Source organism: Pterocles gutturalis, unplaced genomic scaffold, assembly GCF_000699245.1.
Source record: "Pterocles gutturalis isolate BGI_N339 unplaced genomic scaffold, ASM69924v1 scaffold16181, whole genome shotgun sequence".
Lineage (NCBI taxonomy): Eukaryota > Metazoa > Chordata > Aves > Pterocliformes > Pteroclidae > Pterocles > Pterocles gutturalis.
In genome coordinates, this window is record NW_010105768.1 from 26539 (window position 1) to 39596 (window position 13058).

At 42.5% G+C, this 13058-nt stretch overlaps 1 protein-coding gene across 1 annotated transcript in view; it reads right to left on the reverse strand.

The window, feature by feature from the left end:
• Nucleotides 1–12668, reverse strand: part of TMCO4 (transmembrane and coiled-coil domains 4) — a 30062-nt gene extending 17394 nt beyond the window's left edge. Inside the window, exons 1-7 of the mRNA XM_010087530.1 lie at nucleotides 12490–12668; nucleotides 11909–12083; nucleotides 7307–7334; nucleotides 5229–5361; nucleotides 1546–1643; nucleotides 715–858; nucleotides 78–197 (exon numbers count right to left, since the gene is read on the reverse strand). Coding sequence (XP_010085832.1) covers nucleotides 78–197; nucleotides 715–858; nucleotides 1546–1643; nucleotides 5229–5361; nucleotides 7307–7334; nucleotides 11909–12083; nucleotides 12490–12668 — 877 coding nt within the window. The remainder of the gene's footprint in view (nucleotides 1–77; nucleotides 198–714; nucleotides 859–1545; nucleotides 1644–5228; nucleotides 5362–7306; nucleotides 7335–11908; nucleotides 12084–12489) is intronic.
• Between the last annotated feature and the right edge of the window lie 390 nt (nucleotides 12669–13058).

A 13058-nucleotide genomic window follows, 5' to 3' on the forward strand; every position in this document is an offset into this window, starting at 1 on the left:
AGAGCACAAGCACTGCCTGGAGTGGAACATGGACACGGCTCTCCAGGCTTTTCTCAGTTTCCTCGTCTTGTTCTTACCGTATTTGCCAGTGCACAGCCATCCAGTAATTGCTATGGTGATGTGAAGCTGCCTTCCTTCAGTTAGTGGGAGGAATTCAAACTCTTCTATGGCTCCCACACGCTTCTTCATCTTGTATCCTACACACAGCACAGCAGAAACACGACACTTAGAAATCGTACAACAAGGACAGAGTCTGCTAACAGCGGAAGTTCGTAAGAATCTATTGGGGTAATTTGGATTGGGTTTTTTACTTTCCAAAACCCCCAGCCAGTCCATGCATTACTTAGAGCTTGGTACGGAGCCAACATGATCCTTCTGAGCTTGTGTGATCTGGGGGAGTCACAGCAGAAGGTTTTTTGCTGCAGAGCAGACATCAGCCGTTAATAGCCGCTGTTCTCCATGGCAGCATCTTTCTCATCCAAAGCAGCAAGCTTTCATTTCCTTCATTAGCCACATCTCAAATGTTCTTTTCCTAGATGGTCATCAGGGGCTACACAGTATCTTAATGAGCATTGAAATAAAAATTTCACAGTTGTAAGATTACACCTCAATTTGCTTCCCTTGCTCTGCAGAGCTCAGCTCAGTCATTAGCTCTGCGTTTGCAGACATCATCCTCTGCCTCAGTAGCTGAGAAACGTGCGGTCGCTCTCTTACCAGTAAGGCCAGCTCCGGCTGCCCCAAAAAGGGATGCCATGACAGCAATTCCAGCAGTTGAACCTAGAGCAGCTGCTCCAGCACTTCCAATGATAGTAGCAGCTCCTGCAGCAACCAGAGGGGCAGCAAGACCCCCTGTCAAGCCTGAAGATGCAACAAGTTAATATCACCAAACTATTATCACTTACAAAAACTAGGAATCTTTTCCCTGTGCTGTGTGAGTGCTGCTCATGCTACTGAAAGAGTACAGATGGAGGTTTAGCATCACCAATAAAGGGGCTTTCTGAGCCCCACCCCAGGCCCTGAATTTCTGCACTGATTCTTTGACTGACTTCAGTCAAAGTGAAGAATAATTTAAAAGTCAAAGAATGTGTGGGGTAGACAGGGGTGAGCTATGCCCTATTTGCTTAGAAAACATTCATTTAGTCTCAAACTATCCTTAATTTAGAGTTGAAGATTCAATCCTCTTATAACACAAGAGCAAAAGAGGAATATTTCCTTCAGCCAGTGAAGCTACACTGAAATAACTTTTCCAGCCAATTCTTTCAGTTTTATTTTCATGTGGCTGAAAATACCTTTCTTGGATTTGGGGTTTCTTTTGTTGGGTGGTGGGTTTTTTTTTGGGGGTGAAGTGTTTTTTTACTATCTAAAGTGACAGACTACCTTCAGCCTGGCAAAGAAAAGCAGTGAACGCTTTAAAATGAGAGCTTGGGCTAAAAGGTATGATGGCTTCTGCTGCTGAATGTGTAATTCAGACATCCCCTGCTCTGCCTCTAGTGCTGTGCATGCAATTCAGGAGCAAATCCCCAAAATGCCCAGGGGCAACCTCACCGATTACTGTTCCGCCCCCAACGGTTGCCAAACTGATCAGCAGGTATCTCTTCAGCTTTTTTCTTCTTTCCTTCTTTTTTCTTGATACTTCTGCAGTTCTGCGGGGGGATTAGAAGCATAAAAGCTGACAGAAAAGCCTGACGGATAACAATGCTGCATCAGAATCTGCTTTTATTCTCCTCAGGGTAATTTCTCTTTTGGGAACAGTAAAAGGTAACATGCAGGTGTGGACTGTGACAAAACACTCAGATTTATGAGCATGGACATAATCCCACAGATTTAAATTGAAATGATGTAATTGCTGACAAAAGCCAACAGATGTTACTTACTTGGAATACCCTTCCTAATGGGGCTGAAGCTTGTAAAAAAAAAAAAAAAGAAAAAGTCAAAAGTGTTTCAATAACTATATACTGCCTATATGTCTTAAAAAACCACAAGAAAGCTAAGTGGAAACAGGGAAAAGCGTGTGAAACAAAAGAGAACAGGGGTAATTTGCGCTAACAAACAAAGAGATGGAATGAAACTCTTTTCCAACACCAGTGTTTATATTTAGCTGCTTTCTAATTGCACATCACAATATAATAATATAATAGATATTAAGCACAGTCATTAGTTAATTTGTCTGTGTGTATTTAAGCTACATTTTATCAAGCTTATCAGAAACAGGTAAATAAAACATAAAAGGAACAAATATCACTTATTAGGCACTACTTTTGGCTTCTCTCCACTGTATTTGGTTTCTCTCTTATAAGAAATATTCTCACTTCAGAGGAGAGTATGAGAAGCAAAGGATATTGGAAGAAGTTGTTTAAAGAGGAAGGTTCCTTCTAGCCTGCTTACGCAGTGGTTAATCTGGGCCTTGAAACATGAGAATTTATCTTGCTTCCAAACTTGGATATTTTCCCTCTTAATCCTAGCCTAATTGTGGATTTTCATTATCCACATAATTGCTTAATCCTTCCTGGAACCCCCTAAGCGCACTGTAATTTTGATAAAGACAATTTTAGATGAGTCCCAAACAATACGCAGCTTTGTAAAACACAGCGGGAGGAAAATGAAGCACAGTGGGTGAAATCCCCACGTCGCTGAGGTCAATGGCAGAACTCCCACTGACTTGCATGGCACGGAGACTTTGTCTCCCCAGAGATATTAAAAAAAAAAAAAAAATGTGTATTACCTTCTGCAGCAGCAAACATCGCTGTCTGCAGAGACCGGGAGCGCAGCCTGCCATGGCTACCTCTGCAGCAATTTCTGTAGAACCACATTCACTTTCTACAGCCCCACGGTCACAGCGGTGTTTGGATACGCACTAATTTGTGCACACAGTCACCAACCGGAATGCCTGCTTTGGAAAAAAATTGCTCCTGATGTTCTTTAAACACATGATGCAGTCTGGCTGTTAATACCTAAGCTGGCAATATCCAGCAATTTCTTTTCTACATAGCGGTTCACCAGCTTTTATAGTCAGTGTGCTGTTGTCTCGGGCTGAAAATTATGACATCAAGAGAGCTGAAATCTGGCTAACCTGGCTTTAGTTGCAATAACGAGCGATTTGAGTTACGTGGGTAGAAAGATAGTTTGCAGCTAAAGCCTGCCTGAAGATGCAGCAAGTAAAACTACTGTCGTGAGAACTTTTACCTGTCATTGCTTTCCTTCCGGAGCTGCCAGGAACTGCTTTTGACAGTTGTTTTCCTAATAACTTCTGCATTGCAATTATCACTTGATTACCAGGCTGCTTTTCATCCGCTATGGTAATTAACTGCCTCTTGTGGTACTTCTCTACCCTTAGTGATCTCGGATATGCAGCTTCTTGACTGAACCACAAATTATGTTCAGAGAGATTTCATAGGTGAAATGACAGGTCATTTTCCACTGGTGAGAAGTGGCAAGAGTACACATTAGCGAGCAACCGACGTCATATTTTCCAGTTTCTTACAGAACTGCGTACAAAAGAGAGGCTCACACCTGCAGGTCAGGACATGTTTGGTGCTAGTGAGATGGATTTTAGCTTTTGGAGCATTGTTGTATGTGTACATTTAACCTCGCACATTCTGGGCCACGGTCCAACACACCCACAGCAGCAAAGGCAGGACCAAAACCTTCTGTTAGCAAATATCAGTAAAAACCGCCTGTGCAGAAGCTGCCAAAACCTTGTTGGGTTGTTACTGTTCGAAAACCTCTTGCAGTGGATGGTCAAAGCAGGAAGCATCCTAAGCAGATGTTAATGCATTCCCTGCCCCAAAGGTCTGTGGGACCAAAGCAGCGACAGGTTTACATTCCACTTCCTTTCCTCATTGACTTTAAAACACATCAAGGGTCACTGATTCCTCACAAATCTCAGCCTTGTTTTAGCACTGTAATAACGAATGTGTTCACACTGCGGTCTTGGACGGCTCTCACTATAAAGATTATTTTTTCCTTTTACCTAATAGGTATTTAATTCCACGGCTGCAACTTGGGCAAAGAAGAAGAGTGAAATCCTTGCCTTTCGCCACACCACAAAACCCACCGGGCTAGCTGCAGTGTGTGAACACCACGCTTGAAGGTAGGCAGCGTAATTCTCCAGTAGCTCTTGCCGTTATCAGACACACTGCTATCTCTTTGGGTTGTGCTACAGGAGTCACAGTCCAGCTGATACCGAATTCGATATTGGAGCATCATCTTTGTGTTTCCACAAGCCACAGCAAAAAATATCCCATCAATACCAACCCTTGCTCCTGCATGCCAAGCGGTGTCCTGTTTAGCAGTTCATGATCTTTGAGATTACTTTGACTTTCCCTTTTTACAGTGTGCTATAAAGTTCAGCTTTCTTTCAATAAAGCTATAATTGAAAGATATCCATCACATGCTGGACCCCACGGTAACATCTGAACTGTACAGTGTCAGGGACGTTGATTAAAGCCTTTACTGGCACTCAGGTTAATCTCATAACCTGTTCGCTGAGTTGACAGATAAAAATATTGAATGGTCCCTTGAAAGTTCACTACGGACACGTTTACTGCCTTACTAAACCTTCACACAATTTCTGCCTGATAAGTGGAATATAAAAATACTACATTTCTTATAGATACCAATGTTTTGGTTGTTTCACATCTAAGAACTGGCGATTAAGAGAATTAATCTTATAATAATAACACTAAATTAGGAGTCAGGTCCATAAGTAGCTAAAGATACAGACTGGTGCCCTCAGAGGGCATTATATTTTATGCATAATATACAACATGAGTAAAAGTTTCTTAAACAGGATACAGAGAAGGACAGATCTATAGAAAATCAAAAGCTGAGGGTCTAATCCTGGAATTCATAGGAACTTCATTTTGCAAGAGGCAGTTCTATCTGAAGAATATCCCAAGAGATAAGGACACAAGATCTTTCTGATGTATTTAAATGTAATCTACAGTCTAGGAGAGGAAACTGGAACAAGGAGATGTGGGAGTTCAATGTCTTTACCAGCTTGCAAGGTTGGGTCTCAGCTCTGATTTTGAGAATGCTGAGCTTTCCTGCTTCTCAGCGCAGCTGAAGTGCTGCGAGGGCTCCACAACCCTAATCAAGCCATTAATGATGATACACTAAGAGCTACGGAGAAAATGATCGAAGACTGGACTTAGGCACAAGTAATTACTGCTAAGCTTTCAAGCACCGCCAGTGTTTTTCCATCCCATAGTCAACCCAAATGTTCTTACTCTGACTCTTCCTCTTTTTGTTCCTTCAGGCTCTCAAGCAGAGACTCCTCCAGGACTTCCAGCTCCTCCAAGGGGATTCTCAGCAGCCAGGTGATGTGACAGATCAACACCCTCGCCCGAGCGTCGTAGTACCCTTAAACAGAGGGAAGCCCAGGAAATCAATCAGTCTTCATCACACCAGATTCAATAGCGAGTGGTGCGGCTGTGCTAGAGGACCATGGTACATACAAGCTGCTTCTCTCAGGCCCTCTTTGTCTTCCATTTATTTGAAGACAATTCCTGTTATCTAGGGAAGAGAGCAATAGATGGAAAATCCTTCATCCCTGCACACCTCTGTGAACAGTCACTACACCAGGTAATTGCCTCTATGGCAGAAAAAGGATCTCAAATCCTTTGGTTTTCATCCCCTGTGACAGAAGCCTTTTGGAAGCTTTCTTCCCAACAGCGAAATACTGCAGAAAGACCAGTCCTAACTGGAAATATCCAATATATACCTATGGGTAACATGACACAGTATACCTCAACTATGCACCAAGGCAAGATATGGTATCTTGTAAAAATGTGCCTCCAGGCAAAACTTTTATATTAAATTCATCTTGTTGGCAACAAGAATTTAAATTGGAATTTAAAACTACACTCCGACTCACCCAGCAGCATCACTGACAATTGTTTGCATTTATACTTCACTGCTCGAGGTGCAGGAGTGGACAGTGCCTCAGACAACATGTAATAGCAGTAATGATCACTCCTGGGCTTATAAGCAGGTATTCTCTAAGAAAAGACATTTTAAATTGAATAGGTTTTAAATTATTTGTGCCAACTCTTGCTTTTTTAAATGTGTTTCTCTCAGCAGCACCTGCTGCTTGCAGATGGTAGGCTTTTGTAAAGGGCTCTTGGTGCACTCTGGGATGAAAAATGCAATTTTTTCCAGGGGTGGGTGAAGATACCAGCAAGACCCAACTACAAAGTATGTTTCTGATACCCGCTGCACGTAGGTCAAATATAGCATTGAGCAATCTATTAAGTTTATTTATTTATTACCATCATTACCAAGATAGCAAGCTACTTCAGTAGGCTTTAATGACACCACTATAAAATTTGTGCTTAGTTGAGAAATAAGGAGAGAATTTATCTTCACTTCATCCCCGATACGTGTCACGTCTTGCGAACCCAAGCAGGTGTTTTACTGAGGAGCTTTCTTGCTTCCTGTCTGCTAATACCCGACTTTGCCTTCTACTTAGCCAGCCTGGCAGCAAGTCAGAAAGGCCTGAAAATACATTTCTTTTAAATTCCAGCTTAGCAAAATAAGCAGTTTTGCAACAACTGACTTGTCAGTTTTCCATTAAAAATAAAGCAAGAACAAAAATGGTACTTTGTTCTGCAGTGAAACAGGCTAATCAGCGAGCAGGGAGTTCTTTCCTGTGAGAACATGCTAAAACACAGAGATTTAAAAAATGCGAGGAGTGATCTAAAACAGGCTTCTTTGAGAAATGAACATTTTGTTCAGTAGGCAGTCTTTATTTCATTAATTTTACCAGACTAATCCATGTTATGGATTGTAAACCAGAAAATTGTTTTATGCATAATATAAAACATGAGTAAAATCACATTTATTTATAATAGGCTTCACAGGATGCTCTGGGATTTATTCCCTGATTTTTTACTTTTTTTTTTTTAGGCAACAAGCAATCTGCAGAAAATTTGCCAGGCTGAGATTTTCACAACAGCTTCACTGCCTTCCTAAAGGAAGAGGTAGCCTGCACCCCTGGAAACGCTGGAGAAAAACCACTCCACTCCGGGTATTTCACTTCAGAACGTTTCTACCATCGCGTACATTTGCAGGCCAATACATGACGTGAAGGGAAGGAGGTGAAGAGTTGTTCAATTTTTAACAGGTATTATTAATCATTCCTAATATAGTAGTTGCTTTTCCTGTAGTGGACGCAGGGGAAGAGTGTGCTGTTTTTGCTACAGAGGAAGCTAAGATAAAATACCTTGAGCTTTTTGAGCATTTTAAAGTATCAGATGTAAACTCATCTACATTATTCTTACAAAGAACAAATGCTAGGTAAACTTACCATCTCTAAGAGAGAAGGATAGAAGGTCCTAAAAAGGAAAAAAAAAAAAAGAATATTGAAATTAAAACTGCTCATGTATGCCTGATGGTATCAAAATAGAGGTATGAAAACCCATCGAACTATGATTTAATTACCGCAGCATGTCAGTTAATAAACACGGGAAGCCAGCAAGCTACAATTCAGCAAGCTAGCACAGAGCAGAGCCAGGTGCTTCCAGTACAAAATTCTCCGTACGCAGGTACAAACAGCTGGATGGCAGTAGATAATGCTTGGTATATGCTGAAACATTCCATACCTTTTGTTATTAGCAATCCTGTTGCAATTGAAAGCACCATGATTACACTGGACTTCAAAGTCTGGAAAAACAGGGCTCTAATCCTCCTACCACTCTGATGCCTTCTCCTCGCTATAGAGTCAAACATACTCATATTTTCAACATGAGTAACAGGTTTGAATGCTATTCACATGGACCAGTGGCCCCTATTTTCTTTGGCATTCTGTGATTTCATAGCTCTAGGCAGTAAGGCTGAACTGGCATGAAGTTCTTTTGGATTAAGTACTCAAAAATAGAAAACTCAGAATTTACAGCCATCTGTCAAGATTGAGGGACTTGACTTCTGTGTTGGTTTTTGACCGTAAAAAAAATCAGAAAAACAGATCAATACAATAGATGGTTTCTGTACTCAAATCCATGAAAAAAAGAGGCCACTGTTTCTACTACTATGTTCTCCTCTTTTATTGTCACTGGATAAATTTTAAGTTCTTTATGTAATTACAACACTGAGCACTAGCTCAGCCTGGTGACTTCCCTCTCTTACACACAAATAAAACACAGCTGAATTTTACAGGGAATCCTTCAGGCCTTTGGGGACACAAAAAATGCAGCCAAAGATGGAAGATGCTGCCAAAGAGTTTATGATTATTAGTCCCGTAAGCTCCTAAGCAAAATTTGTATCATAAAAATGTCTCTAATTTTTTCCCTCCTGCGTGAGAAGTGTAGAATGAAGAACAAGCCATCCTTAACCTACTCCTACTAGAAGAGGAGCAAACTGTAGATATTACCCAGGCAAAAGTAAGTGTCCAGACTCTGAATGTCATTTTAACATGAGAAGAGTCTGTTATTGCGTAAAGGAGAAGAGAGCTTTTGTGTAGGACTGGGGAAGCCAAAGGATTAGGGCAGCTGAACGCCCACCTACAGGTGCTTTTCACAAGGTATAGCCCCAAAACCTTCGCTCTGCTGCTGCCTGATGTTTTCACACATACCTCTACTGCCGAATATCTGGGTGGCTGTTCCCAACCACAGAGAAAAGCTGCCTTTTGCTTGCCTGCCCTGCAAGTCCTAACGGGATAAACATTTCCAGTAGGGATCTGTTGGGCTGGGCTCTGCACAAAGCAGCCACTGGTGTTGCTGCTCCATCCTGCATCCCAACAGCCAGAGCGCTCACCCCAGAAAAGGAAGGTCCTGGTTTGCTATCTCCGGTGTGTGAATAGGCATTTTAATTAAAGTTAGTCACCGAAGCAGGTCTCCTGTTCCCCTAATCACCACACTGCAGGAAATAAAATGCTTCTTTTTAGGTCTGGCCACGATTAGTATTTCGTGCATGCACACATGCTGCAGACTGGCTGGTGGGATGTGGGAATGGGAAAATGGGAATGTAACTCCGGTTTCCTGACACCCGAGTACTGTAACTACCCCAGTATTAGATACATGGGCCCCATCACGTCCTCCCTGGCTGCGGTTTCGTCGGGAAGTGTTGGCACAGGGGTGTCAAAGTCCAGCAGAAGGTCCAGGGCTGGGAGCCCCGAGCAGAAAGTTGACCAAGGGAAGAGCCTGAACTCTAGAACAAGGTGAAGCTTGTGACCTCGTTGCCAACAGGTTTGTGCTTTGGGCAGAGCCCATTTGTAGGCAATAAATGCTGCCTGTGTGTTGCAACGGGAGCCCATGGGTGTTGACTCAGGTCCTGTACGATATGCCCAGTATCATCTGTGGCACCTAATGTCAAATGATCTCTTTTGAAAGTCTGGCCTCAGCATTTATAGACATGTAATTCCAAAGGTGAGGGATGGACACAGGTAATCAGTTCATAAAGTGGAACTACTGTTTTTATTGCATCTGTGCCAATTAGCATTCCCAAGGATTTCTAATTGGTTTGGGCTTTGCACGTACTGCTGTGCAGTCATCTGGAACCCAATCAGCATTGATTAGATTAGTTCACAAGTAGTCTTCCTCCTCTAAGCACCAGTTATTATATTTCAGTCTTATTTTGGCATTTTGAATCTCCCTGTGAACTCTGTGCAGAAGACTACCACCCATATGATTGAGAAACCTTCCAAAGAAAGGGAAGCGATCTTTATTCACTCTTTGCCAGCTTTTTATGAATTGCTGCAAGTTCAAAACCTGATTCCTCAACAACAGAGAGCATCCAGTCCACATCGCAGGGGATGTGTGTAGAAAAACACAGGAAAATGGGCATTCTAAGTATGTTCAGAGCAAAAAAAAATTATTCATAATAAGAACTTCCACCATTTTCTCATCTATCATCTCTTCTTCACCTCTTTTTGTTGCATTGCTTTCTCATACTGCACCCACAGCCTGTGTGTTATGACTACTGTCCTTAAAGGATTCAGTGAACCAACATTTGCCTGTATTAGTCATCTGCAACGAATGCAAACAAAGATAAAAATCCATAATCCTCAAATTTTCATTGAATTAATGGTGAGCTCAGCTCTAATCTCCTGACTTCATGTTTCATCCCTTCAGCACCGCTGAGATGAAGGGCATTCAAAAATGCAGGCACTAGTGCCGACATGACCCTGCCACCAAACACACCCAGCAATTAAAGCATGAACTTGTTAAATAAACAGTAAATGTTGCATCAGTAGCATCTGAATACAAAGAAGCAAGAGGACGCTAAAGCAACATATCAAAAATTCACAAAGCTTTGTACTGTAGCTTGTTTATTTTCAGGTAACAAGGAAAAAGCTGATCTCAGCTCGACACACTGAAGTTTCCCACACGCCAGTATGATTTCCCAAAGCCGCCTTGCAAGCCTCTGCTGCCTTGCTCTACAAAAGCCTTTAATTCTGTCTTTCCTTTGACAAAATCAATCGCTTCACCCCTATTCATGATTGCATAAGGTATTGATGTTGTGGCATTAGACTGATAGCTATTCCTGATCTTTGCTTTCAACTAATCAGAGAATTGTTATCTACAGCTTCTGTATTCCACCCGACTCCTGGTGATAAGTGCCTCTGTTCTCTGGCTCAGAGCAAAATACTGCGTGCTCCCACTGATCCAGAGCCACTTTCGTAAAAGCACAGGGAGCCCTTATGCAGCATAAGCTCAGAGCAGGCACGAGTTAAACTTCACCAAAATTTCATCCTTAATAAACCCAGCAGCAACGCAGGAAAACTTGCCTAATTCTAGAGAATCCATCCTGATGCAGAGCGAATGAGGGAAAGAACCTAGGAAATACCAAGCCATCTAAATACAGAAAGAACTGAGTGTGGATTTATTGATTTTGAGCAAACAACATCAAAACAGCTGCTCTTATTTTAGAAGATCTGTCCTAACTTATTAATTAAGCTTAAGCTTCTCTGTCACTGTACCCATACTGTTACGGGACTTTGGGCATTGTAACATTCCCATGTTTGGAGCAGATCCTGTGAGGCCTTTTATGGATTGACTAGAAGACACAAAACGTGGCTGAGATAATGGGAGCTGGTCGTGATGGCCAAGAAAAGTTCACTCCTCATATCTTGACTTACGCAGCATGTGCAGTTCTGTCAGGCCATTGTAAAGGTGAGTGTGTGGTAACTATTACTCAATAGCAGAGCGCTACCTGCACGCAGGATGCATCGCTATTTCCTCGTGCGCAGCGTATAGCGAAGGGTGCGAGGTGACAGTGGCCATGTTACGCCTGGCACAGCAGCAGCCTGCCGTGCTCTTCGCCCTGCTCATGACCCAAGGCTGGATGAGGAGATATCTTCCCCAGCTGAGACTCTGCAGCAAAGGTGAATGCCATCAAAATGCTTCACCTCTTTATCTTTACATCAGCTTTTACGTCAGAACATTGCAGAGTAGTCCCAGTCCCTCTAATAGTTCCTCAGTGAAAGAAAATAAAGTCACAGTAACTTATTTCCTTCTGGCCAAAGCTGACTCTGGAAAAAAAACTCTGGAAATTGTGCTTTTTGGAGCAGGTATGTAGAGGTGGTTTGTATTACAGGTGTAGTGAAGGGGCTTTGAAACAAATGGAAATCAGGTCTGTCATGTTCAGTGTTTCACCAAAATTGGTATAATGCACATATTAATCAAAACCATTGCAATTATACACTCAAAGTAAACTTTGACAGTTCCATAGAGCAAAAGCATCAAAGCCATAAAATGTTAATTCAACAGATGGTAACCGTGCCTCGTGTTCATCACTTCCCTGAGCTGTTAATGGATAGAGACTGCCAGTCACCCACACAGAAATATATGCATCTCAGAAATAGTGATTTTGCTTCCTTGACTGTACAAACAGAACTTCAGTCGCAAACAGACACATACAAGGAATCTCTTTTGCAAAAGCAAACAAGGGCGAGGGGAGCATATGAACTTACTTGGGTAATGACAGCTGGATTTTCTTTCAAGATGGGATCCTCCAGCAAAATCTGGGCAAAAGTTTCTGTGCCCTCCCCTCCTAAGCCACTAGCAAATGCTGTCATGGCAGATAAGACAGCTTCAGGCAGGTCCAGCCATTTCACAAAGCCCTCAATGAACTCGGTCCTGAAGGAGCTGGAAGGAAACAGCAGCAGTTAAGGCTCTGTAACCGGGTATTTTTGCAAGCTTGGAGTGGTCCCTGGTTTTTCACACAAAAATCAAAGCACTGTAGGAAGTCAACAGAAGATGAGTTGCTACATGAGCTCGCTAAACAAACAAGCAAGCAATCTGAATGGAGCAAGACCTTTCCTCAATACCTGCTTTGAAGTCTGCAGTATTAAGGGATGCAATTTGTGCTGAAGGATAGAAGTCTTGAAGGTGTAAGAAAGTCTCTTTTAAAGAGACTTAAAACACCCAATGTCAAAGCATCTTCCAGTCCCCTAACTTCAGAAGACCCCACACAGAGTCTGATCCCAGCTCTACCCAAGCTGCTACCCCAAAGCTGCCTCCTTTACTCCCCCCTTGCTACCCCATGTAGTACCTTTGCTCTTTTTCAGGGAACAGCCACGCGAGGGATATCCCACAAAGCGCCGCGTAAGCAAATCTTCCCAGTTCACCCAGCCGCTGGCCCAGAAGCACACATGGTTCCTTTTCCCCTGCCTGCTCAGCCTCGCTATCCTGTTTCGAAGCCCAGCCTTTCCACTTCTCTTCGGCAGACATTTTCACCTGCAAGTTCAAAGAGGAAAAAGCTGGGGAAAAAAAAACCAAACCAACACACAGTTGGAAACCCGGAAGCAAGGAGACAAATTGCCTTTGCTTTTTCACTGTCACGCTTGCTGTTGGTATTAAGTCAAGTCTGTCAAGGTCCAGCTTGTGTATCCCCCGACAACATAAAGAAGACAACGGGAGACTTTCTGTTCACCAGTTCTCAAAAGTTTTGCATAAAATGAGCCAACAATACTTCACACAGCAAAAGGAGAAGTCTCCTTCAAGATGCAAAGAGACTGGGCTGCGTTCAGGCGTGTCATTCACATGTTTATCGCAAAAATAACACGTAAAATAAAAGCTCTGCACCTGGTGCAGGGACCAGTACAGCTGTCTGCGAAATAA